At 52.6% G+C, this 23819-nt stretch overlaps 16 protein-coding genes across 16 annotated transcripts; 12 read left to right on the forward strand and 4 right to left on the reverse strand.

The window, feature by feature from the left end:
* Positions 1 to 49: 49 nt before the first annotated feature.
* BCR37DRAFT_342126 (Zinc/iron permease) lies at positions 50 to 1063 on the forward strand (the record flags this gene model as incomplete). The annotated part of the gene is made up of 1 exon (XM_040867417.1): positions 50 to 1063. A coding segment is annotated over one exon (1014 nt), but the record flags the coding sequence as incomplete, so codon positions are not given.
* Positions 1064 to 1228: 165 nt separating this feature from the next.
* Positions 1229 to 2740, forward strand: BCR37DRAFT_106231 (polysaccharide pyruvyl transferase-domain-containing protein). Its single transcript, XM_040865891.1, has one exon. It carries the CDS (start codon positions 1393 to 1395, stop codon positions 2524 to 2526), a length of 1134 nt encoding a protein of 377 aa, XP_040723402.1. The 5' UTR covers positions 1229 to 1392; the 3' UTR covers positions 2527 to 2740.
* Positions 2741 to 2868: 128 nt separating this feature from the next.
* BCR37DRAFT_394473 (uncharacterized protein) lies at positions 2869 to 3785 on the forward strand (the record flags this gene model as incomplete). Its single annotated transcript, XM_040871475.1, has 2 exons — positions 2869 to 3597; positions 3639 to 3785. The coding sequence occupies 2 exons, from the start codon at positions 2869 to 2871 to the stop codon at positions 3783 to 3785; spliced, it is 876 nt and encodes a 291-aa protein (XP_040723403.1).
* A 127-nt stretch (positions 3786 to 3912) lies between these two features.
* BCR37DRAFT_331642 (50S ribosomal protein L22) lies at positions 3913 to 4437 on the forward strand (the record flags this gene model as incomplete). The annotated part of the gene is made up of 1 exon (XM_040867030.1): positions 3913 to 4437. A coding segment is annotated over one exon (525 nt), but the record flags the coding sequence as incomplete, so codon positions are not given.
* Positions 4292 to 6757, reverse strand: BCR37DRAFT_105879 (uncharacterized protein). The gene has a single exon (XM_040865889.1). The coding sequence runs from the start codon at positions 6586 to 6588 to the stop codon at positions 4660 to 4662; it is 1929 nt and encodes a 642-aa protein (XP_040723405.1). The 5' UTR covers positions 6589 to 6757; the 3' UTR covers positions 4292 to 4659.
* Positions 6758 to 7261, forward strand: BCR37DRAFT_105442 (uncharacterized protein). The gene has a single exon (XM_040865886.1). It carries the CDS (start codon positions 6928 to 6930, stop codon positions 7180 to 7182), a length of 255 nt encoding a protein of 84 aa, XP_040723406.1. The 5' UTR covers positions 6758 to 6927; the 3' UTR covers positions 7183 to 7261.
* Positions 7228 to 9011, reverse strand: BCR37DRAFT_105656 (uncharacterized protein). Its single transcript, XM_040865888.1, has 7 exons — positions 8930 to 9011; positions 8872 to 8885; positions 8788 to 8811; positions 8639 to 8740; positions 8243 to 8591; positions 7987 to 8196; positions 7228 to 7944 (listed from the first exon to the last, which is right to left on the reverse strand). Exons 1-7 carry the CDS (start codon positions 8941 to 8943, stop codon positions 7341 to 7343), a joined length of 1317 nt encoding a protein of 438 aa, XP_040723407.1. The 5' UTR covers positions 8944 to 9011; the 3' UTR covers positions 7228 to 7340.
* A 7-nt stretch (positions 9012 to 9018) lies between these two features.
* Positions 9019 to 10853, forward strand: BCR37DRAFT_382166 (Leo1-like protein-domain-containing protein). Its single transcript, XM_040869819.1, has one exon. It carries the CDS (start codon positions 9125 to 9127, stop codon positions 10469 to 10471), a length of 1347 nt encoding a protein of 448 aa, XP_040723408.1. The 5' UTR covers positions 9019 to 9124; the 3' UTR covers positions 10472 to 10853.
* Positions 10052 to 11067, reverse strand: BCR37DRAFT_106915 (Sedlin). Its single transcript, XM_040865893.1, has one exon. The coding sequence runs from the start codon at positions 10958 to 10960 to the stop codon at positions 10496 to 10498; it is 465 nt and encodes a 154-aa protein (XP_040723409.1). The 5' UTR covers positions 10961 to 11067; the 3' UTR covers positions 10052 to 10495.
* Positions 11068 to 11143: 76 nt separating this feature from the next.
* On the forward strand, positions 11144 to 12413 carry BCR37DRAFT_388728 (uncharacterized protein; the record flags this gene model as incomplete). The annotated part of the gene is made up of 2 exons (XM_040870659.1): positions 11144 to 11697; positions 11744 to 12413. The coding sequence occupies 2 exons, from the start codon at positions 11144 to 11146 to the stop codon at positions 12411 to 12413; spliced, it is 1224 nt and encodes a 407-aa protein (XP_040723410.1).
* Positions 12414 to 12713: 300 nt separating this feature from the next.
* BCR37DRAFT_105436 (uncharacterized protein) lies at positions 12714 to 13757 on the forward strand. The gene has a single exon (XM_040865885.1). It carries the CDS (start codon positions 13015 to 13017, stop codon positions 13633 to 13635), a length of 621 nt encoding a protein of 206 aa, XP_040723411.1. The 5' UTR covers positions 12714 to 13014; the 3' UTR covers positions 13636 to 13757.
* Positions 13520 to 15166, forward strand: BCR37DRAFT_106821 (Inosine/uridine-preferring nucleoside hydrolase domain-containing protein). The gene has a single exon (XM_040865892.1). It carries the CDS (start codon positions 13880 to 13882, stop codon positions 15086 to 15088), a length of 1209 nt encoding a protein of 402 aa, XP_040723412.1. The 5' UTR covers positions 13520 to 13879; the 3' UTR covers positions 15089 to 15166.
* A 1-nt stretch (position 15167) lies between these two features.
* On the forward strand, positions 15168 to 16615 carry BCR37DRAFT_106974 (putative ketoreductase). Its single transcript, XM_040865894.1, has one exon. It carries the CDS (start codon positions 15291 to 15293, stop codon positions 16284 to 16286), a length of 996 nt encoding a protein of 331 aa, XP_040723413.1. The 5' UTR covers positions 15168 to 15290; the 3' UTR covers positions 16287 to 16615.
* Positions 16285 to 19874, reverse strand: BCR37DRAFT_382171 (uncharacterized protein). The gene has a single exon (XM_040869820.1). The coding sequence runs from the start codon at positions 19782 to 19784 to the stop codon at positions 16362 to 16364; it is 3423 nt and encodes a 1140-aa protein (XP_040723414.1). The 5' UTR covers positions 19785 to 19874; the 3' UTR covers positions 16285 to 16361.
* A 260-nt stretch (positions 19875 to 20134) lies between these two features.
* On the forward strand, positions 20135 to 21651 carry BCR37DRAFT_405350 (uncharacterized protein; the record flags this gene model as incomplete). The annotated part of the gene is made up of 2 exons (XM_040872079.1): positions 20135 to 20675; positions 20715 to 21651. 2 exons carry the CDS (start codon positions 20135 to 20137, stop codon positions 21509 to 21511), a joined length of 1338 nt encoding a protein of 445 aa, XP_040723415.1. The 3' UTR covers positions 21512 to 21651.
* An 812-nt stretch (positions 21652 to 22463) lies between these two features.
* BCR37DRAFT_388732 (uncharacterized protein) lies at positions 22464 to 23651 on the forward strand (the record flags this gene model as incomplete). Its single annotated transcript, XM_040870660.1, has 1 exon — positions 22464 to 23651. The coding sequence occupies one exon, from the start codon at positions 22464 to 22466 to the stop codon at positions 23649 to 23651; it is 1188 nt and encodes a 395-aa protein (XP_040723416.1).
* Between the last annotated feature and the right edge of the window lie 168 nt (positions 23652 to 23819).

Raw genomic sequence — 23819 nt, forward strand, 5'->3', positions numbered from 1 at the left:
TAGCACGAACGCAACACAAGGACCAACCAGCACGGAGGAGGAAAAGGCCAATTGCCACTTTCATGCCGGAGTGGAACACTGCGTCGGAGGAGCCAAGTCTTCTCGCAGCTGTGCAGGTACCAAGCGGGACTACAACATTCCCCTCCGCATTGGTGCGCTTTTCATTGTCCTCCTGACATCGGCACTTGCAATCTTTTCACCGGTGCTACTGACACGCTTCACCCGACTGAGCACAAGTGGGGTCATTTTCATCATTGTCAAGAACTTTGGTGCAGGTGTGGTCATCTCAACGGCACTTATTCATCTCATGACGCATGCCACCTTGCTCTTTGCATCCGAGTGTCTAGGCCATTTGCAGTATGAAGGCGTGGTGGCTGCGTTTGTCATGGCAGGCATCTTTTTATCATTCTTGATCGAGTACGCCGGTTGGAGACTTGTCGCTCATCGTCAACAAAAGCACAGTGTATCGGAAAGCAGCAGCACCAAGTCAGCCCCGAGTAGCGGCAAGGCAGCGGATGAAGAGATAGCCGTCGCCGTCATGGAGAAGGATGACGGATCTTCGATTTTTGTGGCAAATCGACGCAAGCTCGATGCCATTTCTGTCCTTGTCATGGAGTGTGGTATTCTTTTCCACTCCATTTTCATTGGCATCACCTGTGTGGTCACACCTGATAGTGGCTTTGGACAAATCTTTGCTGTCATCATCTTTCACCAGATGTTCGAAGGCTTGGCGCTGGCTGCACGTATCGCAGATGCTGATATTTCCTTCAAGGTCAAGATGATCTGTTGCTCGGGCTTCATGTTCATCACACCACTAGGTATGGGTATTGGTATCGGTGTGCTCAATCAATTCAATGGCAATGATCCTACTACGATTTGGACAATTGGCATCTTTGATTCCGTCTCGGCGGGTATTCTGCTCTGGGTAGGCCTTGTGGAGCTACTTGCAAGCTCGTGGCTGTGGGGTGATATGCGACGTGCGAGTGGCCTGCGAGTTTTTGCCGGTCTTGGCGCTCTTGTTGCAGGTCTTGTTATCATGTCTGTGCTTGGGAAATGGGCTTAGATATCTGCTAGAAGTGTCCATCTACATAGACTTAAGCCTACTTACCTGGTCAGGGGTACGTGTTTCAGATGGAAAGTGCTGATATCGCAGCTTTGGGTTGATTTGTCTAGTGAAGGCATACAGGGCTCCTGGTCCATTCAGTCCAGACACAGTCGTCATGGGCTCTCTTTATTGCTGCTTGCTTCATCCAAAGGAGGCCAAGAGGTGACGTAGGATCAAACTTCCGCCCTCATACGCAGCCACCCAGCACTCCGCAGGATTGGCGACACAAGAGCTCGAGAGGCAAGGCTGCATTCTCATCCAACACTCCATCTTTCTTCCCTTCAACAATGGTCTTTCGAAGCTTCTGGCGTTGTGCAGGCATTGTCCTCTTCATCCTCCTCGGCGCATGGACGTTCCTCTCTGCTCAATGGCCCCATGCCCTGATCCGCTCCTTCTATGCACCAGACGCTTGTACAATCGCCTTGCAAGGACAGGTAGACTTACTGGTCAATCACTACAGTACCCTACTAGCTGGCGTCACACACGTCGCTCTCTTGTCCTTCCCCGTCCATCCCAACCTCGGAGACTCTGCAATTTGGGCAGGTGAGAAGCGCTTGCTCCATCAACTCGGTATCAAAGTCGTGTATGAGCCAGTCTGCTTCCCAAACTACAAGGACACATACAACGCCGAAGAGATGCGCGCAATTCTTGAACCTTACCGCAAGCACGCTGTCATCTTATTACATGGTGGCGGCAACTTTGGCGACTTGTACTTGGAGCATGTGCAGCGTGAGCAATTGATTCGAGATTTCCCCGATTATCCTATCCGATCATTCCCACAAACTATCTTCTTTCAAGATCAAGACAAGCTCAAGCAGGCGATTGAGGTGTGTGGACAGCATAAAGACTTGCAGTTGGCGGCACGCGATGCGCAATCGTTGGCAGAAATGCGAAAGCATTTCGGTAAGCACAAGTCTGTCTTGCTCCCAGATATGGCGACGATGCTTGTGACTGAGCCTCCACCGGCTTCCAGGAATGCCTCGAAGGTGACGTACCTGGTGCATGCGCGACAAGATTATGAAGGTGGACAAGTGCATAGCAGCGAGAACGAACGGCAATTGATTGAGACGCAGTTGTTGAGAGATGGGGCAACATTCAAGTTCGATGACTGGCTGGCAACGGATCCTGTGCAAGCGCTGGATGTGTCAAAAGATACCAAAGCAGAGATACGCTTGGGTCTTGCATGGAAATTTCTGACGCAAGGTGATGTGGCCATTACAGACCGCTTACATGCACACATTCTGTCGACTCTGTGGAACCTGCCTCATGTTGCACTGGAGACTGGTGAGTACAAGAAGCTTGAGCGTTATCATACTGCTTGGCTGACTGCTTGTTCTTTGCCAACACGCAAGAGTACGCTGGTCCACAGCATGGAGGAGGCTCTCATTGCAGCCAAGCAAATGCTGACACCCCCCGCTTGAGTGTCCTTGGAGATTCTTCGTATTGCAGAGGACGTAGTTGAGCCGGACAAGGCAATCTATCCTGTTTGCTCCTGACCCCTGAATTGCAATGCCACAACGCACAAGGAGAGACTACCTGTGCCTGTAGTCTGCAATCCATATGTCGAAGATATCAAGAAGCCGAATCGCGCTGGTTGTAGCTCTTCATGTGACGAGCGCACTGACTTCCGTCCTGGCTAACAAGGTAAGCGTCGAGTCATGCGATACAGAAGCTGACCATTGTCCAAGGCAGTCTTGAATGCTGCGCCGATTCCTGTTGCTCTTCTCGCTTGTCATGCTAGCCTGACCATCGCAGCTATCGAGATGCTTGTACTCTGTGGCCAGCTCGATCCATTGCCACGAGTCACGCCTTCGTTGCTCAGGGAGCTCTGGCCTATGCTCAGTATGCGCTTCATTGCGCAACTCGGCAAGACCGTCTGCCTTCAGCACGTCCATGCTGCATTCTACCAGATCGCGCGAGGTCTGTTGCTCCCCTCGACACTCTTGCTGTCAATATGCCTATTGCCAGAGCAACGCTTCTCAGTCTTTTCTATTGCTGCGGCATGCGTCACGACAGCTGGATTTATGCTCGGTGTGGGTAATGAGGCAGTCAGTCAGACCTCACCACTTGGCATCTTCCTTGGGATTGTTTCTTCCCTGCTAACGGCATTCGAGACGATTGTCATTAAGCGTACAACGAGCAAGAGTGGGCATTCACTGGTTCAGCTGGTGCGTGTCACGGCCATAGCTGCACTGCCAGTTTTATTGGTCCTTCTACTCTTTAACAAGGAGATCTATGTGATGAAGCAGCTTGAGCATAGGGCAGCAATGCGACTGGCATGTCTGATCCTCTTGGGAAGCACGGCATCGTGTGTACTGAGCTTGGCAACACTCTTACAAATCAAAGTCACCAGTCCCACGACACATATGATTTCATCGAGTGCGCGGGGTGTGTTGCAGTCTGCACTGGCTGTGCTGCTGTTGAAGCAGGAGCGGATGTCGCCGTCACGGGTAGCGAGTCTTGCGGTGATTCTGCTGGGGAGTGTGGGTTATGTAAGCGACTATGGTTCAGAAACTCGGGCTAATGCTGGTAGACACTTGCGCGGGAGATGGAGCAGCGGAGAGAGGTTGCTGCTGCTGCTATGACTGATGGTAGTACTGGTATGACTGATGCTGCTATGACTGGTAGTATTGGTATGACTGATGGTAGTGGTGGTTGTGCTGCTGCTCTGTCTGCCTGAGCACGTGCGCTGGACTGCTTTTCCGAGTCAACACGAAATTCAGCAACCAGACAGCGAGCAGGCGACGAGACCAAGAGACAGAGACAAGAGACCAGAGACCAGTGAACAAGCACTCCTACATTCAAGCATGGTCCGATACGCAGCGCAGCCTGCCAACGTCGAAAAGACCGCCAAGGCACGCGGTGACTACCTCCGCACCCACTTCAAAAACACCCGCGAAACAGCGCAGGCCATTTCCGGTTTGACTTTGCAAAAAGCCATTCAATACCTCGAGGATGTCAAGGAACACAAGCAGGCTATTCCCTTCAGGCGGTTCCAGGGTGGTGTTGGCCGGACTGGTCAAGCCAAGAAGTTCGGCACAGACAAGGCACGTTGGCCCGTCAAGTCTGCTACCTTCCTCTTGGGTCTTTTGCGTAATGCAGAGTCCAACGCAGACACCAAGGGTCTGGAAGTCGACTCCCTTGTTGTCAAGCACATTCAAGTCAACCAGGCACCCAAGCAGCGTCGCAGGACATACCGTGCTCACGGTCGCATCAACCCTTACCTCTCGTCTCCCTCGCACGTCGAGATCATCCTTGCCGAACAGGCCGCTGAAGTGCCCAAGGCACAGGACGGACAGGTCGTTAGGTTGAATGCCAGGCAACTCGGCAAGAAGCGTACCATTGAGTCTCGCTCTGCCGTCGAGGCATCTGCTTAGAATGCTTTCAGGAAATGATACGCGTCTGAGCTGATCGTTTTCTTTACTTCTACACACACACATCACATTAGCATTGAAGCCTCAAAAGAAGACATGTCCACACTCTATCCCTCACTTTCTATGCTTTCTTCTTGTTACAAACCTGACACACATTGATAAATACCGCAATGGCCGCCTTCATCTGCTGCTACCGTAGAAGGCATGCGTGCTTGTTGTACCCACCTCTTGCTTACCCCGTGCATGCTGCTTCTCCGACTCATTCTGAACACCGAGATGTGATCCATCAGACAGACCAGCACCAGGAGAGAACTTGGTCGCTTTGAACGGAACTTGTCGCGGTGGTCGAGGCTGCATGGGACTCTGTCCTGTATTCGACCCAACAAGTGGTTTCGCTGTGCTGGCTTCTGAAAAGGGTGAAGCGATAGGAACGGTATTGGGTGGCGGCAGTTTTGTAAAAGGCTCAACCGGTGTCTTCAAAACTTTAGAGGATGCTTGTTGCCGTAGTGGTGTCTGTGCAGTAACACCATGCCAAGGATGACGAATGGCCGGACCTTCTACATCGAGTGCCATTATTGGGACGGGTACGCGTGGTGGTGGAGGTTGCTGGACTGTCCCTGCAGATGGCCAAGTATGTTCATTCACCCTTCCAGGTTTCGCTGTTGCATGAACAGCTGAAGCGTTGGCAGATCCAGTAGATTCACCATCCATCGGTGTATCCACAGCAGACTCACTGCAAACACGAGAGACGGAGCGTGTTCTGTCTGCATCAGGAGATGCACTACCACCACTGAAATCTGCCGCTGCAGCAGCAACGGCTCGTGCACTCGCCTTTTTCACTCGACCACTCCGTCGACCTGCTGCACCCATATCCGCTTCTCTCGTACTCGACCGTACAGGAGAGGCATGGGCAGATACCGACGGTGTCTCCCTTGCAGCAAGTTTTGGTCGACCACGTGTGACTGGAACAGCATCAATCATCTCTGTATCCTGCTGTGTCGAGTCTTCAGCAGTTGTGGCAGCAGCAGCAGCGGCAGCAGCTTGTTTTGCAGCACGTTGCTGAGCCATGAGATGCTGCTTGTATGCCGTAAACAACAACCACATTGCTGGCTGACGATACCGTTTCCCGGTAAAAGTCGGTTCGAATTCCTCTGCAATACGTGCAATGGCCGTCTCGCGCACTCCTTCATCCAATTGCGACCAGCCCCTTGACACACCAGAGGGTAGTGAATCGAGCAAACTGAATAAACGGAGTGTGTCTTGTGCGAATTCGAGCATGTCGCGGTACGCGATATCACCAATCTCCAAGGCACGTCGGAATTCAGACGCCGTCATGCGTTTGAGGGCACGTTCAGTGGGTTGATTGAGATCGCGATTGTCGATGATATAGGGTGGGATATCGTTGCTGTTTAGGAGTTCTGTGCTTCGTTTGAGATCGTCATTTCTCGCTTGCTTGGCCCATACCTGGGCTGGCACGTTGTATACTCTGTGGCGCGTCGTTGCTGGAGACAGCTGGACGCGCTGTTGCTGTTGCTGTTCAGGCGGCGGTGTGCTATCCTGGACTCTGGCCTTTTTTGTCCTCGATTTATGAGTCTGCATCGCTTCCTCCTCTGCTGTAGACACACGACGCCGTTTCGTTCGTGAATCAGTGGACTGCGTTTCTTGCATCTGCAAAGGTGACGGCGAGGGTGAGACGTGCCGTCCATTCGGAATACCATGCCGACTTAACCCTTCATAAATAGCCTCTAAATCACCATCAAGCTCTGAATCATCCGCTTGCACCAATCTCGCTTGTTCTTTCGTCAGACGTTGTGAGCGTGGATGTGACGGTCGGTGTGACGCAGACAGTTTGATTTTGACAAGGGTCGGTGGTTTCACCTGGCTTGCTGTACGACTTGGTAGTGTTGCATGCGGAATGGAGGCTTCACCGTGATGAACGATGGGTCGACTGGGCGGCTGCCCAAATCGATGGGTGGATGCATCTGGTAGCGATGCAGGGAGTGTAGCGGTAGAGGGATTAGAAGAGCCGTCCAAGAGATGCTTGTGCAAGTCTGGCAAGCAGTGATGACAAAAGTAGTCATCCGGCAAGTCTTCCGAGTCGAGCTGCATACACGGTACATCTGTTCAAGGTCAGTCAATATTCATCTCTCGTGTCTTTGATGGAAAACAAGAAGCACTTACGCTGCCATTGTTCACAATTGTCGCACAAGACCATCTCCCGAGTTTCAAGCGTATCATCCATACTTGTCCCACAAACACAGTTGACAATATCCCTTGAGGCATAATAATCCGGTTGTAGTCTGCGGTCAAAGGCTTCACCAGACCAAGGCAAGACCGCCTCTTGAAATACTTTTGCCGGCGGTATTGCATCTTTTTCATCAATCATCGTCTCTGCTGTCGTTTGTGTCGTCACCTCCTGCTTCTCCTGCTGTGCCACCTGCATGGGTGATGTTCGGCGCACGTCTTGTGAGTGCGCGGCCGTATTGCGGAGTGCTGTGCGCCGTGGAGAGGCAGAGAGAAGCAGTTCCCCAGCGTGGATGGGGGTCTGAACACCTGTGCCTGAGTCGTATTCAGCCGGTGCGGGTGAGTTGGAGGTGGAACGCGGTGTGGATGTGCGTCTTTGTTGCTGGGACATGGATGCTACGGCGGCCTGCTGCCCTTCACAATGACCCGTCACTGCTTGTACCCTGCTCTCTGCAATAGCAGGCTCTTTCCCGGATGCCTTCCTGTGTCGTGGTCGTTGCGCTTTCTTCTGCGCAAACTTGACTCAGGGGAAATTATTGCAAGCAACACACAGAGATCATATAGGTACTGTTAGAGGGATACAGAGGGTGGAACGCCAGGAAGTGATGCGAAGCTACCTACCTATACCTACCCAGATCCAACGGAACAGTCGAACCACCAGGCCTCCCACTCCGAAATACTTTAGGCCGGTTCATATACGCACGCGGCACAGGCAATGACCCAACCGCCTCAAATTTAAAGCGACCCCCATCCTCCACACGCTGGATCTGTGCCGGTTTCAGCGAATACCCACCGCCCGCTCCATTCCCATACGTACTCCCATGATTCGCCGTGTTGGACGCTGCAGGGGGTAAAGAACTTGGTCGTGAGACATTGGGTGAACGACCGGCATTACGTTCTGCCAGAGCCGCAGAGAGCCCATCGAAGCCAGTCTGATCATGTGTTTGCATTTGACTAGCAGCAATGCGAGGAGCAGGAGCAGGTGCAGAGGGCGGCGGCGGCGGTGCATTCGTACTAGGTAATGGCGGCGCCCGATTCGGTGAGGGTGCCCTGCCAGCCGGTAGTAAGGGAGCAGAAAGCCCCGGTTGAGGGGGTTGCGCACGTAGAGGTGGAGGAGCAGAGACCGAAGGAGGCGGAGGAGGCGGTGGTATACTCTGCTGTGCTACAGGGGTTGCTGGTGCAGAGGGCGGCGGAGGTGGCCCTGAGCTTGGTAGTGATGGTCTAGTCCTGTCAGCAACGAGATCAAATGGAATCAACACATACGGTTGAGTACTAGGCAACGGAGGCGGCCCACCAGCTCTCGGTGCAGGTGGTGCCATCGTTGTAGGCCGTGCTGGGGGTGCATTCGTCGGCCTTTTGCTCGGTAGTCCAGGAACAGGCGGCGCAGAACCAGGTATAAGTGGTGCAGCAGATGGTGGGAGCGGCGGTGCACTACTCAGAGATGCACTTGGCCGATGGCTAGGCATAGCCGGTCTAAGAGAGTATTAGCCATCAATTTAAACAGACGACCCGGGCATACTTCTTTGCAGGAATCGTAGAGGGAGGATTATGACCAGGCAGCGGCGGTGGTCTCGCGACTGGCTGCGAGACGGAGCGATTCCCTGAAGAGACTGCAGCTGGTCCATCGCCAGCAAGCCGTGCAGCATGGCTCGTCTTCTTCAATGTCGGCATGCCACCGGCAAATAAGCCGCCGAGTGCAGGCGGTGCAGTATTGGATGGAACAGGTGCAGGAACATCACTGCCAGCGCGTGGTCTCGTTATGGCAGGTGGTGCCAAGCCTGGTATCGCAGGCGGTCGTCCTAGACCTGACGCTGCCGGTGCATGACCAGCAGCAACACTTCCACCGACAGTCGGTGCACTGCGATCATCTGTATAGTGAGTAAAGTGCTTCCAGCGAATTGACAGAAAAGCATACTGGTTACTGCCTTCTTGAGCTGCTTGCCCTTGGCGATATCACTGAGCAGGCCTTTCCTATCTGGCGTGACTTTGGGAAGCGGCGCGCCTACAGCAGGAGGAGCTAGAATGTCAGCAACTGCCTGTTTATCTGCCGGAGATTCGCCATACGTGGAGGAGCAGGTGGACCTGGTGCTTATAGCAGCTAGTGTCAGCATCGTCATAGTCACCGAGGCAGTCGCATGATGCGCTTACGCGGTGGAGGTGGTCTACAAGGTCAGTGATGGCTTGGGAGGCATAGGAGGAGGCATACGGAGGAGGGCCCATCGTCTGCTGACTCTGCTGGTCGTGCTGGAAGTCTTCTCGAGCAATACGCTGAGGGAGTAGGCTGCTCACGGTGAACGAACATTCAACCGCGACAAAGACAACAACCACAAGCTATAGAGGCAGGGCTAGCTATAGAGGCAGGCAGGCAGGCGGAGAGGCAAGAGAGAAGAAGAGCATTGCCATGTCAGAAGATCTCGCAGAGGATCTGTTTGGAGATGAGGCAGAGACTGTCACTCAGTCACAAGCTACAGAGTCTGCAACCCAACAACCAGCACTCGACGTATCTATGGTAGACAGCGCCGAGCCGTCACAGGCGCATACACCCGCAGACGATGCAGCGGATCTTGATTTATTTGGTGACGAAGAGGAACAAGTAGGCGAAGCAGCAGCAACAGGAACAGGATTTGTTGTGCCGGACGAAGACGGTGAAGAGGGCGAGGGTGACGGCGAACAGGCTGAACCTGAAGTCGACGTCAAGGCATTCACCGTACCGCTTGTTCAACGGCCTCGTGGTATGCCTTTGATTCCTGGCACAGACAAGGACCAAGACCTTGTCTTGACAAAGCTTCCGAACTTCTTGCGCATTGCAGCAGACGCGTATGACCCAGAACAGCTCGTCAATGAGATTCAGGCAGATATCGACAGTGGCGACTTGTCTGGGCATGAACAGATTCGCCGCAAGACGCTGAGAGTCGATAATACTCTACGTTGGAAGGAACCAGACGATGAAGAGGCAGCGACGCGCTCCTCGAATGCTCGATTTGTACGCTGGTCGGATGGTAGTCTCAGTCTACAAGTGGGTGAGGAGATGTTTGACTGTCGCATCAAGTCTATTCCCTCTGAGCACAACTACCTCACACTCATGCATCCGGAAGAAGGACTCTTGCGGATGCAAGGCAAGTTTGCCACATCCCTCAGTATCCTACCTTCCGGACTCGCCTCAAAATCGCATGCCGACTTGAAGGCCGATATCGCACGTCGTCAGCAATCAAGCAAGAACCGCGGCGTCAAGGAATTCAACACCTCAGCCGACCCGGAGGCACTCTCGCGAAACGCAGCAAAAGCAGAAGCAGATCGTATCAAGGCACGGAAACGCCTTGAAACGCAAAAACAACGTGCATTGGGACGGTCGGGCGATGGCCGAATGGGTAGTCGTCTCACGGCGGCTGCACTCGATGATAACTCAGATGAAGAACTCGGTGTTGGTAATAGAAGGAATCTGGATCGCTACGACGACGACGATGGGTTCATTGAAAACGATGAGGATGAAGAGGAGGAGGAAGCCGGGGCTGAACGACTGCAAGCGCTCAAATCTAAGGGTGCTGAAGCGTATGCGTCGCGAAAGCGTAAAGTGTCTGAAGATCCGTTGGATCGTGCAGAAGCAGCGCTGGAAGGCGAACGTGCCGGTCGGTCCTCTGAGGAAGAAGCCGCTGAGATGACGGACAAGGACGAGCCAAAGAAGCAGGAGGAGCAGAGCAAAAAGAAGGCACGGCGGCTGATCTTTGACTCTGACGATGATGACGAGTAGGGTGTCGGTCCGTCAATGATCACCTCAATCGTGCACTGGCTGTCTCTTGGCAGGTGTTGGCCAGGTAGAGATGATGTGACTGATGGCTTTATCCATCGCCAGGCTACTAATGGGCTCATTGTCATCCACACGCCGTAGGTGGAATGGATTGAGGACTGCCCTGATGTAGGCTGCGTGGATACGAGTGAGCACGCTCTTGACCATACTCTCACTAATCAACAACTCTGTCTCCTGTATCGCCAAGACGATCTTGATGTGCGTATTCGTAAGGAGTCCATACAGCGAGACTCGAGGGTATGCAGTGAGTAGCCCAAAGTAGCTTTCTTGAGGTTTTGCAGCAGTGCTTGCATTTTGTAAACGCTCGTAAAAGACGTCGCATGCAGCGTAGGTCCATTCGATGAGCTGTGCATCGTCGTAGAGGGAGCCCGTGAAGGCTTTGAGGTAGAGGGGCTTGTCATGCTTGCCGATGATGCCGACAAAGGTGATCATGGTAGCGAGTCCGTCTTTGATTTTGTGGCAGCAGCAGCAGTAGTGGCAGTAGTAGCAGTAGTACTAGCAGTAACGATAGGAGTAGTGGTAGTACTAGTCCAGCAGCAGCAGCAGTAGCAGCCATCCCACGAACACAACGACACAACGCAACACAACCCCGGGACAGAGCATACAAGGCCAGCCATGAACCCAATCCTCTCCTGGACCCTCTTCATTGGTGTCGCTGGAGCAGCCTACGTCGCCGTCTTTGGCATTCCAAAACCCAAACAAGCGCGTGACGGACAGTCCCAGCAACAGCAACAGGCGCGCTCGCCACAGGCTCAGAAAGCTGCATTGAGCAAGTCAGGTGCATCAGGCAAGAAGAAGAAGGATGCTGCATCGAAGCAAAAAGGACAACAGCCAGCAGGGAGCGTGCAGCATGTTGCACAGAAGCAAGTCGAGCAAGTGGCTCAGCAGGCACAACGTGTGATGAGCAGTATCAAGGAGACAGTGAACGAGGTGACAGAGGCGGCAGCTTCTACAGTCAAGGATGCGAGTCAGCAAGGGAAACGATCAGGCCAGAAGAAAGACAAGAAGCTGGCTGGCGAGGCGGCCAAGTCAGAATCAAAGTCCAATGGGAATGCTACCCATGCGAAGCAGCAACAGAGCAAGAACAAAGTCAAGACTGCTTCGTGGTATCAGCCAGATGCAAAACTTGACACAGAGGATGAATCACCTGTACAAGCAGTGATGAATGGGTATGTCGCATAATGCACGATAGATTTGGGTGCACTAACACTTTAGACGTCCACGAAAGACCTCTACGCCTATTGGACGTCAGTCAAATGTCAAGCAAGTCGAAGACAACGAAAGCGCTTGGAAGTCATCGGGCAAGGCAGAGACACCAGCGGCAGTTCAGTCTTCCGAGCCACACGAAATATCTGACGAAGAAGACGACGAAGAGGAACATAATTCTACAATGCTCCAAGGCAATCGCTTCTTCCCAATGCTGCCAGACTCCGCCAAGGGACAGCATCTAGCAGGGCAAGCGTTTGCGAGTAAGAGGAAAGCACACATTACAGATGACATGCTTGATCCTGATACGGCCTTTGCTGCCCGTACACTCAAGATTGTACCTTCTACAAAACAACAAAAGCCTGCCCCTCAAAAGAAGCAGCAGCAACAAGGACAAGGCGAATTGACAAAGAAGCAACGTCAAAATCAAGCGAAAAAGGCTAAACTACAAGCAGAGAAGGACGCTGCCAGCGAGGCACAAGAACAAGCTCTGCGGAAACACTTGAAGGAGCGTGAACGAGAGAGGATTGCAGAATTGGCTCAACAGGCGCAGATGAAGGCGCCGAAATCGAGTAGTGCATGGCCTGCGAGTGGGGAGGACTGGCAGACGGTGAACAAGAAAAAGGTCGGGGCTGGTCAGAGTGCATCTGTCGTGGATGGCAAGCTGATTTGGGACTAGGAGACCATAAGAGTCCATGGAACGGCCTTATGGAAAAAGTCGCCGAGTAAGCGAATTCCGACAATAAAGCGAGTCGCGTCGCGTCGGCAGCCCCAGCACAACAGGCCCCTTGCAAACAAACTCACAGGCACACACAAGCCGACAATCCTCGTAGCACGGCCTCCTGGCTGTTTTGATTGTGCGACTCACAGCTCTGCATCGCCATTGATATATGGGCCATCTGCCCGCTACCTGACTATCTCTAGCAGCCTATCGAACAGTGCAAATTACTGCAACATGCCCTCTGCACCACAATGGATGGATTGTGAAGACCTTACTCTATGCATGGCTATGGTCACTCACAGTCTCGCTCCGACCATCGGCGCAGACCAGAACACAGAGATGCTATACGGCCAGATTTACGATGACTTCCTATTGGAGCACCCGGTCGCGATGCGCAAAAGCGTACCCAAGACAGGGCAGCCAGGCACTCCTTTGATGAAGCGCAAGCTGTCGGCTGTCATCCATCGAGTCAGACTTATTCGGACAGTGCTCACAGTTTGCTCCATATTACCGAAGAGCAGCGGCGGCAACTGTCAGCGGCGCCAACGGCCTTGGAGTTATGATGGCGGCTATCAAGAAGTTTGCAGAGGACGGATTCCCAGACACTATCCATGTCAATACTTGCTGGGGATACCTGAGAACGCAGCCGATGTGGCAAGGATTGGGCGAGGACCAGGAGTTCACCGCCGGACCCGAAGCACATAGACGAAGAACACGGGATGAGCAAGACAACGACGCCGAAGACAGTCTTAAGGAAGTGACCCTACTCGCCCACAAACGACCAAGGGGTGAAGAGACTGCAAAAGCTGCAGCTGACAATGGTGTAGTACAGCAGACCACCATGACCAACAGCGCCCAACTGCAAGCGATATCGGATGTCAAGCTAGCCATCAGCATGGCCAACATAAATATGACCATGCAAGGCACCAACCTTCTCTCTTGTCTGAAAGGAATGGACAAAACCAAGTCTGGAGAACGCCTCGCGGTCTATGAGGCACAATTGACCAGGATTCAGCTGCTTATTAAGAAGCAAGAGGCCGAACTTCAAGCACAAGGGTCATTGCTAGCTCAATTACAAGCAAAAGGGTATTCTGGAGCAGATGCCACTGTCTCGATCAGAACTCAAGAGGATGTTGCGCAAAGTACGCCGGAGGACCGTGGTCAGAGCACTCCTCTATAAACTCTCCTTCCCCGGATTTTCGTGTCTTCGGCCTAATGCGACAGAGCAACAGTCGACGACGTCCACCACCGGGCCATCCGACAAGGAGGAGTGTTACCCGAGTATAGTCTGGAGAAGGTATAAGTAGAACAGCGGTCATCAGTAACAATCTCCTCTTTCCCCTCTCTCTTTTACTCTTGCTTCATCTGCATCAATAGCAACCTACTAGTTCATCTACATAATAGCAACCGACTAAAGCTAAAGGATGCCGCAGAAGATCATTATCGATACAGACCCGGGCGTGGATGATGTGCTCGCCCTGCTCATGGCTCTCGCATCCCCAGAACTCGACCTCCTTGCCATCACCACCGTGCATGGCAATATCGACCTCTACAATACAACCCGCAATGCGCTGTCCCTCTTCAATGTCTTGCAAGCAGATGGCTCACAATCCTGGATGAAGCGTGACAAGCCTGTATTGCTCGCTGCTGGTGCACTTCATCCGCTTGTTGCAGAGAAGGCTGTAGATGCTGCGTACTTCCACGGTAGGGATGGACTTGGGAATGTCTCTGCTGCTTTTCCTGAGCATGTTCCCGGGGACAGTTTCACTAAAGAGTTTTCCACGGTGCCGACCGCATCGGCAGATGACAAGCCTCTACAGGCTGCACAAGGACTGCAATTGTCATCAAGGCCAGCGCATGAGGAGATTTTGCGAATCCTTGCTGAAGAGCCAGAGGATACCGTCACCATCGTTGCGCTGGGTCCTTTGACGAATTTGTCACTTGCGGCAACGCAAGACTACAAGACGCTTGCACGCTGCAAGGAATTTGTCATCATGGGAGGTGCTTTGGCTGTCCCTGGCAATGTCACGCCTAAAGCTGAGTTCAATTGTCTCGGTGATCCTGAAGCATGGGCGCATATCCTTTCCTTGTCTTCCAAGAGACCACAAAGTACCTGGCATTCATCACCAGAGTCGCTGCATAAACGGCTCGAGCTGACATTGTTACCGCTCGACACAACGACCTTCATCTTGCTGTCATATGGAGACTGGCACAACGCAACGTCTCTACCGAACGTCAAAGAAACACTCCTTGCTCGTTGGTGTTCAGTCTTTATTGAACGGACATTTGAAACAATGAAACACCTCTTTACAGAAGCAAGTGTTGAGAAGCTGCGACTCTCGATGCATGATCCAGCCTGTATCTGGTATCTTTTGCGAGACCGCGACGATGCGCGCTGGAAGATCAAGAAGGAGCTGGATGTGCGAATGGAGTGTGAGGGCCGCTGGACGCGTGGTATGTGTATTGTGGACGAACGAGGTCGTCAGAGACTTGCAGAAGGATTGGAAGAGGACGAGAGTGACCATGATGGTTGGTTGAGCAGTTCAAGGGGCAATCGGGTGGCCTGGGTCAAGGAGACGCCTGGGTCTGAAGCATTCACGCGGGATCTGCTGAGCCGTGTCTTTGGGGCATAGACAGCATAGACACTATAAAGGATAGACGGATAGACTTGGATTCCACAATTCACATGTTGGTTGAGCTGCTGAGCTGGTTGAGCAAGTTGTCGTCCCAACGCTCGGCATCTGTTCCCCATCTGAAGTGAAGTCTGCATCACAAGCAAAAACAGCTGCCACCAGGACAGACTCCGACGGAAGATTGAGAGCTACTCCAGCAGCCATGTCCCAGCAGATAGACTACAGAGCCACGGCTCTGCACTGGGTTGAACTCGCGCGTTCTTCCAACGCAATTCTCGCTCTCGGCCTCCTTACACTCTTCGTCCTCTCCTACTCCGCGTCAACCTTTGTCGCAGATTTGGTCTTTCCCGGTACGCCGCTGAGCAAGTTTGGTGCAAGCAAGACAGACAAGAAGGTCTGGGCTGTGGTGACGGGCGCAAGTGATGGTATCGGTGCAGAGTATGCAACCCAACTGGCTCAGGCCGGCTTCAATATTGTCCTGGTGTCGCGAACTCAGTCAAAGCTGGATACACTTGCTGGTGAATTAGAGAGCAAATATCACATCTCGACCAAGACACTGTCAATGGATGCATCAAAGGCCACGGACAAGGACTTTTCCAAGCTTGCTCAGCTGGTGCAAGATCTCGAAGTCGGTGTCCTCATCAACAATGTCGGACAATCGCACGAAATCCCTGTGCCTTTCCATCAGACGGAGCAGGCTGAGATGCAGGCCATCATTGACATCAATGTCACCTGCACACTCCGTACAACGCAGACGCTTCTGCCCAAGCTCATGCAACGCCGCTCGCTCATCCTTACTATGGGCTCCTTTGGCGGATTCTTGCCTACGCCTTTGCTAGCCACTTACTCTGGCTCAAAGGCTTTCCTCCAAACCTGGTCTACTGCCCTTGCTTCCGAACTGGCAGACTCGAAAGTCACCGTCAAGCTGGTCAACTCCTACCTCGTTACCTCCAAGATGTCCAAAGTCAGGAAGCCTACCATGACCATTCCTACCCCGAAAGTCTTCGTCAAAGCAGTCTTGGGTGGCATCAAGAGTGGTCCTGTCATCACACCCTTCTGGGCACATGGACTCATGGCCTATGCACTGACATGGATTGGCCGTGAATCCTCAGTTGTTGTCTCTGGCAACAAGGCCATGCACCTCTCCATCCGCAAACGTGCCCTCAAGAAGCGTGAAAAGGCGCAAAAGGGGCAATAGGCCAACTGATATTCATATCATCGCATAACCAAACTACAAAATCTTGACAATTTGCTAAAAAAGACATGATCCAGGTCAACGCATGCGCCTGCTCGGTGAAATTGGGCTCTCGCCACCAATCAAGGACGCCATGGCTTGCGCTAGTGCGCGTTCCTTGCCTTGCGCTTCATCTGCAGAGGCAGCCGCATCCAAATGTGCCACAGCACCACCAACTTGAGCAAGTCGTGCACCTGCCACTAATCCAGCTGATGCTGTACTGGAAGCCGCTTTCGTCTGTAGTCGCGGTGCACTCGACTTGGACGCATGCTCAAGCTCGAGCCGGATACGCCGCAATGCTTCTGTTGACTTTTGCATAGCAGCTTTTGGGTCGCCAGACGCAGGAGAAGCACCCTGAGCAAGTGAAACGCGATGCATCACTTCAACATTACTTGTGATGGTCTCAAGAATACTTCGTTGCCGTCCAATTTCGCGTTCTCTTACTCGTAGACCTCGCGACGCTGCAACTTCTGTAGCAGCGACAGTCTGTTCTAGCTCTGCAATTTGAGCAGCTTGACTCTGGCTGATACGGCGAGCATGCGCACGCACTTGAGCTATTTCTGCACGATGCGCTGAATCCACATCCTTTGTAGGACTTGCAAGCTGTTGTTGTTGCTGCTGCATCATCTGCTGCATAGACTGGAGCAACCACTCTGTGCGTGCCAAAACAGATGCATCTCTGCCGGCTAGCGTCTGTGGCGCATCATCTGGTAAGACTGCAAGGCCAGACGACGTGCGCACGGAAGCAGCAGCAGCAGCTTTCTGTTCAGCAGCTGCAAGTCGACGAGCCATCTCTTGCCATTCGCTCATCATTCGATCCAAACGACCGTCACGCATCGCCAGCTCAGCTTGGTGGCCTTCAGCCGTTGCTTGTCGTTCTCGCTCAAGCATAGCGACTTGTGCCTTGAGGATGTTGACATCCGTAGGAACAAGCGAGGCACGCTCGACACGTCGCAGACGATCCACTTCACCTTCAGCCTTTTCCTTTGCTGCAAGATCGCGTGCTGCACGAGCGTGGGCTGCATCCACCTGTCCGCGTAGCGTCGACTCAGTGGTCAACCAGCGTGTCTGTTCCTGTGCAATCGACACGGCAGCTTCTTGGAGTTCTTGCTGTAACTTGCCATGCTTGTGTGTGATGTCAGCTTCTGCAGCGTGTGCTTGTTGCAAGCGCTTTTCCAATGCAGCACAGGCTAGTTCAGCCTGTTCTGCACGATTCACGGCAGTACTTGTCTCGGCCTTGGAGGCTTGTAGTGCCGTCTCGAGATCCCGACATTGAACGTCCAGTTGTGCCCGTTTCATGGTGCCATCACGTACAGCGACCTGTAAGCCTGCTCGAGCACCTTCCAAAACACGCACACGTTCCACTAGCTCAGTCAGGGCAGCTGCATCCACTTTTGCTGCAGAGGAAGAGTCACTCGGTGCAAACGGTAGGACGACTGAGGTTTCCGCTGCTGTACACTCCAAGTCGGCTACTTGCTCATGAAGCAGGTCAACCGTCTCTTCGAGCCCCTCAATCTTGGCATCTCGAACATCCAGTGCTGTGCGCGCATCTTGAAGGGCTTCCGTCAACTCATCAATATGCTTCGTCATGACAGATTGTTCGAGGGATGCAAGGACTTGCTGCTCAAGCGAAGCGATACCTTCTTGAATACTTTGCACTGCTTCAGACACACCAGCGAGTTTTGTGGTGAGCATCTTGTCAAGCAAAAGGCCCACATCTGCATCCTGGTGACCCAGAAGAAGAAGGTGCTTGGCACTGGCGGATCGTTGTGCATTATCAGCAGCAATGGATCGACCATCCGTTCTGCGCAGTGCCTGTGGTAGACGTTGCATGGATAAAAGCGGCGGAGAGGACAATAATTGCGAGGACAAGTCAGACTCATCTTCTTCAGCGCTCTCTTCACCACCCGAAGCTTGTGAGCTGGCGATTTGCGAATGAGACAAACCACGAATGATTTGATCCAATTCAGAGTCAGCCATATTGACACTCTTATCGAAGATGCGGCGTGCAGGCGACTTTTGCGGCATTTCTGGAGCATAAGCAGATTGACCATATGCTCGCTTGAGTGGTGAGGCAGAGCGTGTCATGTCGACACTCTCAAAGACAGCAGTACGAGCAATAGACGGTGTCGCAGGCGCTGACTTGGCGTTGGGAAAGACAAACGCTCGAACACGCTCGTCGTTGGCCTCTTGTTCTTCTTCTTGATCTTGTTGTTGCTGCGGCGAGCCTTGAGAATCAGAGCAAGAGTCAAAGCCATCGTACGCGTCAAAGGATCGACTCGCATCGCCTGCTTCAGAGCCAATCTCCGCGTCAACTGGGCGGATAATAGGCACCGCCTTGCTCTCTCGCTGCGGCAAGATGAAGTCAGAGACTGATGAAGCTGAAGGTCCATGCTGCAGGGAAAAGTCAAAGGCCGGCATATTCTGTGCTGCGAAATCAATGGACCCGGCAGTATTGAGGAATGGCTGCTCAGGTGAGCCAAGACCATTCATATAGACATCAGCAAAGCCATGTGGGCCGTACTCGTAGCCATATGGGTTCTGTGGCGGCTGCATCTGGACAGGAAGCATGGAAAAGTCTGGCATTGCAAAGTCATCGTAATATTGCAAGTCGTGTTCGCCGACGTCAGTCCATTGCGTGCCATGTTGACGAGATTGCTGCTGAAAGCTGTGCTCCTCTATAGACACCTGCTCGTCTGGCTCTTCAGCAATGGACTCAACCGTACTCACAATACGCTTGCCATTTGGCACAAAGACTGGCGGCAGGCTATTGAGACGCTGGTGTACCAACATGCGCGCATCCATTGGTAAGGTCGCTGGGTCATGCGACATCGTGCGTGCATGGAGATCTGCATTTTGCCATTGCAAGTCGCTGACACTTTTCGAGAGCGCGTGATGGCGTTTACGCAATTCAGCAAGGCGAGCGAGCTGAGCAACAATGTTCTGTGGCTCCTCCTTCGCCAGTTCTGCAACCCGTGGTAGGATCACAGAGCTTGCAGATTCGGCTGGGGTATGCAAACCCGTCGGGGGCGGTAGGGTTGATTGTACCTTCGTTGCTACTGCCGGAGCGAAAGTCGGTTGATTATTGACATTCGACATGTTGACTTTGATGACTGGGCTACCGAGGCCGAGTTGACGGAGTTTTGCTTCGCGGATAGAACAAATGTGGGCTTCCCACTTGATACGGTCGGCGACTGAGCAGACTACGCGCATGTCATCCTCAAAGAGGCGTGCTGAATCGTGGTCGAGTGTTGTGCGTGTTGGACTCAGCAGTGAGGAAGATGAAGACACGGCCGGCTCCTTGAAGGTAGAGGGCACAAGAGTGCTAATCGACGCTGGGCCCTGTGGCAGTGACAAGACGACAGCAGTTGCGGGAGACAAGAGTGAGGTTGCTTCGCTCTCTGTTGCTACACTGAGGCCACGCTGCACCTTTGTTGGTGTGACTGGGGGACTCTTGAGCATTCGCGTTCGGACTCCTAATGGCGCATAAGCAGCAGTGATGGTGAGACACGGCACTGCAAGGTCGTTGCGGATGAAATTCGAGACTGGAGCTTTTGTTTGTTGTTGCATTTTCTGGTCTTTGGCTCTTTGTGCAACGGGACAGCCAGGGGACAACGGGGAAACCCATCTCGAGAGACCGTGAGAGGAATGCATCTGGCAGCTCGCTCGGAATTTCACAAAATGGACGAAATCTGGGGAAGTCAGATTTCAGATGGAGTGGACTCGCCTTAAATTGCTGGAGAATGACAAAATATGCATCCCGAGGCCGATATACCGTACGTCGCCTCTGCTACTCTGTCCTACAAGCTATAATGCACACTGTAGCATCCTTCGTGCTACTGTTCTCACTGGCGGCTGCTCAGACGTGTCCGAGCAACGCTACTGCTGCCAATGCGACACAAGCAGCGGCCAATGCCTGGATATACGGAAACCCGCCCTTGCAATTCTATCAGACTCGTACTGCAGCGCTACAGCCTGGAACTAACCAAACAATCAACAAGTTCAGTCATGCTCGTCGACTTGCAACAGCTGCCGAGCGGTCCATTGTCAAACCGAATGCAGACACGACCTACTCCAGTGCTTGGCTCGATTTGAGCGCTGGCCCAGTGACATTCTATCTCCCCAATGTCACTGATCGCTATTTTGTTGCCGCTATGTACGATGCCTACTCCAACAACTTCCACAACCCTGGCAACCTGCTCGGTAGTCCTTCGGGAAACTACACTCTCTACGGCCCTCGATATGCTAGCTGCGCCAACGCATCGTCTCCCTTTGACATTGTCAGCCCAACAGATGACATGTGGATCCTTGGTCGTATCTATGTGCTGAACACTACGGGTACCGCAGATTATGGTAAAGCTGCTCGACTTTTCCTGCATAGCTAACGCTCAGATATCGTGAACCGCATTCAAGACCAGCTTCAGGTTGTCAAGGCGCCAACTTTGCCTTCTCAGCCGATTCTACAGCCATCATTCAGCAGTGGCACTCCTCAGGTCCTTCAGTCTTACTACTTGCTTAACGAAGCCATCAAGAACAACCCTGTCGACCCTGCAGCCTACCGTGCAAACTTCACCTCGGTGGGTCTATCGCCAGACAGGCCGTTCGTACCTCTTTTGACGACACAGCAATTGAACGCATCTCAGGCAGCTGCCAATGGTACCATAGCAGGAGCTCCACTATTGGGTGGCTTTCTCAAAGGATTGTCAAATAGCTGGCTCTTGCCTGCACAAAAGAAGTTTGCAAACTTTGGCACGGACTACATCACAAGGGCATACATTGCTAATACTGGTTTTGGTGCTCTTGTTCCTGAGCAAGCCATTTATCCAACTCGACTTGGTGCGCTGACATCGACCAACACATCTCGCCATGTCATTTTCTTCCCAGATGGCGAGCCACCAAGCCGAGCTCTGGGATTCTGGAGCTTGACGGCCTATGACAGCGACAACTATTTCGTCAAGAATGCAATCGATCGCTATAGCCTCGGCAGTCGTGACAATTTGAGACAGTTGGCGTCTGGTGGCAATGGTAGTTTCAGTATCGTTGCCAGTGTCAATCCACCTGCTGAAGGCATCATGAATTGGCTTCCAGTGCCACTTGGCCCATGGATCGTGACACTGAGGGTCTATGGTGCAACGTCGGCCATTGCTGATGGCCAGTATACAATGCCGTCCATCACGTTGAGCTCTTGATTGTATGCATCGAGGTGTAAAGCTTGGGATGCGATAGAACCATCGAGGTCGATCTTTGAATCATTTGTTCAGCTCTATCGCCTACTGACCAAGAGACCAGTACAATGCAATCAAGATGTACATTTATATACTTGCGACTGTCGTAAAGTGTACAGCCCGCAACGGGGATTTCTGAATTGCCGCAACTTTTAAGTTTGCTCCGTCCCATGACCATTCATTTGACCAACAAAGCTCGTACTAGCCTACCAGGCCCAATACTGGCGCAGCGGCTCCAGTTGCAGGGTCCTGGACATGGGAGCGCGGCTGGACTGTTCAATGACTCAGCCTACATGCGCTATGACTCTGTGAGTGTATGACTGCCTAGCAGATAAACGAGCAGATCCTCGGCTGCAGTCGTTCGTAAATTTCCTGGCCGCTGTAGCATCTGGTCTCACCTTCTCTGGAAGGCACCGAAAGGTGCGCATGTCAATTGCAAGACAGTCTCAGGCCTTGCTCAATGCTGTACTCGTTGTCCTCGCTATCTAGACTTGCAGCTGTCATCACCGGGTAAGACTTCTGACACAGACTTAGACCGAGAAGGCTCAGTAAAGATACTTTTAAACAAAAGCTTCTCAGTGGGCAACATCGCTTAACCGAGCCCCGAAAGTTGCCCAAACGCTTTAGCGCGCTCAATGGAGCAACCCGTCTATCGCACGAAACTTTGGCTCAATGGCACAATGTCTGACTACCCGAACTGTCATGAGCTCTTAAAGTTGTCATGGTGCTAGTCTGACACGAGGTGAATGACCTCCCCACACTATGGCTCATCCACCTAAAGTGAGAATATTGGACGGCATGGACTGAAAGAAGCGGCACGACCAGGGTATCCGAAACTATTTGATACTCTTTGAGCTGACTACCTATAAAGCATCCGCATCCGGCGTCGTCAGTATGTCTCTGTCAAGATATAATCATGGTGTCCAGGTTTTTGCTGACAGCGTTGTCGCTTCTCTCATCAAGCAACCTTGTTTCTTCCCTCACCGTCACTCAAGCTGACTTCTCCGCATTGGCGGCCAGTCTCGTCACAGCCAACTCGGGTCTCACACTACTGAGTGGTTCCTTCTCTGGTAATGCTGCGCAGGCAGGTACATACACAAATGGCCCGCAAAGCCTGGCAGATGGCGTTGTGCTCTCTACAGGAGACGCCAAGAATGCTGCATTGCCGAAAACAAGCGATGCCAATTCGAGGTATATGGGTGGTGGAAGTCCACTCTGCAGCGCGATTGCAGAGGGCGACTTCAGGGACGCCGCTGTTCTGACACTCAACCTCGCCATCGACAAAACAAAGTACAATGGAGTATCCTTGTCATTCATCTTTGCTTCAGAAGAATTCCCAGCCTGGGTCGGATCAAAGTACAATGACGTCTTGGGCATCTTTGTGAATGACAAAAACGTTGCATTGGACAGTGCAGGCCAGCGCGTTGCCATCAACAACGGCTTCTTCAGTTCAGCCAATGTTGTAACTAACGACGACAGCGCGTATGGAGGCTCAACCCAAAAGTTGATTGCAAATACACCGGTTGCAGCAGGCGTCAGCACCGTGAAACTTGAGATTGTGGTTTGTGACAATGCGGATCAAGATGTCGACAGTGCCGTCTTCTTGACTGGTCTCAAGGGCATCACATGCGAAGGCAATTGTGACGGTATTGCTGTCCTTCCTTCGTCGACGTCGTCTACATTATCGACATCGTCAACGTCTTCAACGTCGTCGACAACGTCCACGACCTCAACAACTTCCACATATCCATCATCCACATCAACAACATCAACATCAATTGCATCATCCACATCAGCGCCTGTGCCTTCAGTCAACCCGAAGTGCTCGCATGACAATTGTTTACGCGGTCTGTTGTTCAAAAACGGCGTATTTTTCACGGCAGCCTACGAGGCATGCAAGACCGCGCTGCCAACTATCACTGTCCTTCGAAGTGGAACTGCCACCCAAACAATCACTGGGCCTGCAAATCTGCCGACGAACGCAAATGTTTGCGATGGACAAGGCATTGAGAGGCGCTTGCCTAGGTATATCAGCGCTTGCGGATGTGCATCCGTCTTTCCAGTAACGACCACTATCATTGCAAGTGCCACAATGGCACGTTAGTGTAATTTCATAATGCTCCACATGTCATCTATTAGCTCATGCATTCATCACTTCATCTGCGTTGTCTTTGGCGCTTTGTCTGAATCTATAGCGAACAGGCCAAGTTGATTCAATGCTGCCTGACTCGATCGGCCCATGCAATTGGTCGGGCCCGCTAGCAATCTGTCA

The sequence above is a fragment of the Protomyces lactucae-debilis genome, assembly GCF_002105105.1.
Source record: "Protomyces lactucae-debilis strain 12-1054 chromosome Unknown BCR37scaffold_17, whole genome shotgun sequence".
Taxonomy (NCBI): domain Eukaryota; kingdom Fungi; phylum Ascomycota; class Taphrinomycetes; order Taphrinales; family Protomycetaceae; genus Protomyces; species Protomyces lactucae-debilis.

Coding starts and splice junctions, on each gene's coding strand:
- BCR37DRAFT_106231 (XM_040865891.1), top strand. CDS start 1,393: ATGGTCTTTCGAAGCTTCTGGCGTTGTGCAGGCATTGTCCTCTTCATC.
- BCR37DRAFT_105879 (XM_040865889.1), bottom strand. CDS start 6,588: ATGCAGCTCGACTCGGAAGACTTGCCGGATGACTACTTTTGTCATCAC.
- BCR37DRAFT_105442 (XM_040865886.1), top strand. CDS start 6,928: ATGTTCGGCGCACGTCTTGTGAGTGCGCGGCCGTATTGCGGAGTGCTG.
- BCR37DRAFT_105656 (XM_040865888.1), bottom strand. Junction 8,741..8,787: donor AGGTCCACCTGCTCCTCCAC/GTATGGCGAATC, acceptor CTGACATTCTAG/CTCCTCCTGCTGTAGGCGCG. Junction 7,945..7,986: donor CCGTTGCCTAGTACTCAACC/GTATGTGTTGAT, acceptor TGACAGGACTAG/ACCATCACTACCAAGCTCAG.
- BCR37DRAFT_382166 (XM_040869819.1), top strand. CDS start 9,125: ATGTCAGAAGATCTCGCAGAGGATCTGTTTGGAGATGAGGCAGAGACT.
- BCR37DRAFT_106915 (XM_040865893.1), bottom strand. CDS start 10,960: ATGATCACCTTTGTCGGCATCATCGGCAAGCATGACAAGCCCCTCTAC.
- BCR37DRAFT_105436 (XM_040865885.1), top strand. CDS start 13,015: ATGATGGCGGCTATCAAGAAGTTTGCAGAGGACGGATTCCCAGACACT.
- BCR37DRAFT_106821 (XM_040865892.1), top strand. CDS start 13,880: ATGCCGCAGAAGATCATTATCGATACAGACCCGGGCGTGGATGATGTG.
- BCR37DRAFT_106974 (XM_040865894.1), top strand. CDS start 15,291: ATGTCCCAGCAGATAGACTACAGAGCCACGGCTCTGCACTGGGTTGAA.
- BCR37DRAFT_382171 (XM_040869820.1), bottom strand. CDS start 19,784: ATGCTCAAGAGTCCCCCAGTCACACCAACAAAGGTGCAGCGTGGCCTC.